The following is a 1,273-nucleotide window of genomic DNA, read 5'->3' on the forward strand; positions in this document are numbered from 1 at the left end:
TGTTCAATGTTCTCCCAGTTACAAAATTAAACTGATGAATGAAACTGAAGTTTAGCAACAAAAACAAGATATATTACATTTTTTTCTGCTATTTGATAACTCAAAATTAATTCAGTCTACTGCCAATTACGTTAAGATATTGAGGCCAAATATTAAGGGCCAATAACTTGAGAGTGGTGATTAAGGGTATGGATGAGGTATCTTTTAAGAATTTCATAATCTAAAAGTCAATCTCTTCCCAAAGATACTCGGCCATCAAACTGCACGTTGCCGAGATCTCCAGTGCTCTACTGTCAAATGCTGCGCTCGGTGACTACTACCAATCCTCTTCATTTACTATCTTGAGGGCTACAAGTTTACAGTCATACGTTACTGTGAGTGACATTTTACCTATCTTTCTAGATGCAACTCATAGTTTGTTCAATACAGCCACTTTAATAATTAATAATTAAGGGATATAAACAGTGACAGTCAATATCTGAGTTCTTATAGGAAGTTGTTAACTTGATGATAAGTTCTAAATCCTGAAGCTTATTTCATAAGAGAAATTGCATGCAAAATCGCTTTTCCCAGCATGAGGGTGACCCCACCAAATTGTGCTTTCTGGCTCAGCGCTCAGAGGTGAACAGCAGGACAAGACACGCTGTGGACATTCGGTATTCTAAATCCTTTATCCTTAGGATGGAAAGGTTACTCGGCCACACTTGGCTTTCAACTGGAGGCGAGTCCACAACAAGGGTGAATATGACTAGTATTGTTACAATAGTTAAATCTATATCTTTGCAGCATCGTAAGGCAGCGGATTAGGAATATAATTCATTGTTGAATTTTATTTTTTAATCTAATCCATTTGCCTGAGTACAGTAAATGTTGAATAGAACTCCAACCGTCATGACAAGGAAAATTCACCATTACAAGAGGTGGTTCATATTGGTCTTTAGCTCAAAATATTGGGCAATTCCAGAGGTAAACAGAAAATAAATATTTCACTGCCTGTTGATTGTCTTGGAATCCACAGATTAACTGTGGATTAGAGTCAATGCAACCATTCATATGCAGTGAGAACCATCTGTCTACTAGATAAAAAATGTCATGGACGAATCACTCTGTCCAGGCAGTCAGAAAAGTAGCAAAGGAGTGTTATCGCTAATGAGTGAATAGGATTTGAATTCCATTTTCCCTCTTAAATGGTGTCGTTCAAAGTTTCATTTTCACCGTGTATTTGTTTATGCATTTGTCAATTTGTGTATTTGTCAACTGACGATCAAGGTTT

General features: G+C 36.8%; 1 protein-coding gene across 1 annotated transcript in view; it reads left to right on the forward strand.

The window, feature by feature from the left end:
• Positions 1-323: 323 nt before the first annotated feature.
• Positions 324-1,273, forward strand: part of LOC119591997 (phosphomethylethanolamine N-methyltransferase-like) — a gene marked incomplete at both ends in the record, with an annotated part of 11,621 nt that continues 10,671 nt past the window's right edge. Inside the window, 2 exon segments of the mRNA XM_037940766.1 lie at positions 324-374; positions 574-738. Of these exon segments, the coding sequence (XP_037796694.1) occupies positions 324-374; positions 574-738 (216 nt within the window).

This window comes from Penaeus monodon, chromosome 29 (genome assembly GCF_015228065.2).
Source record: "Penaeus monodon isolate SGIC_2016 chromosome 29, NSTDA_Pmon_1, whole genome shotgun sequence".
NCBI classification, from domain to species: domain Eukaryota; kingdom Metazoa; phylum Arthropoda; class Malacostraca; order Decapoda; family Penaeidae; genus Penaeus; species Penaeus monodon.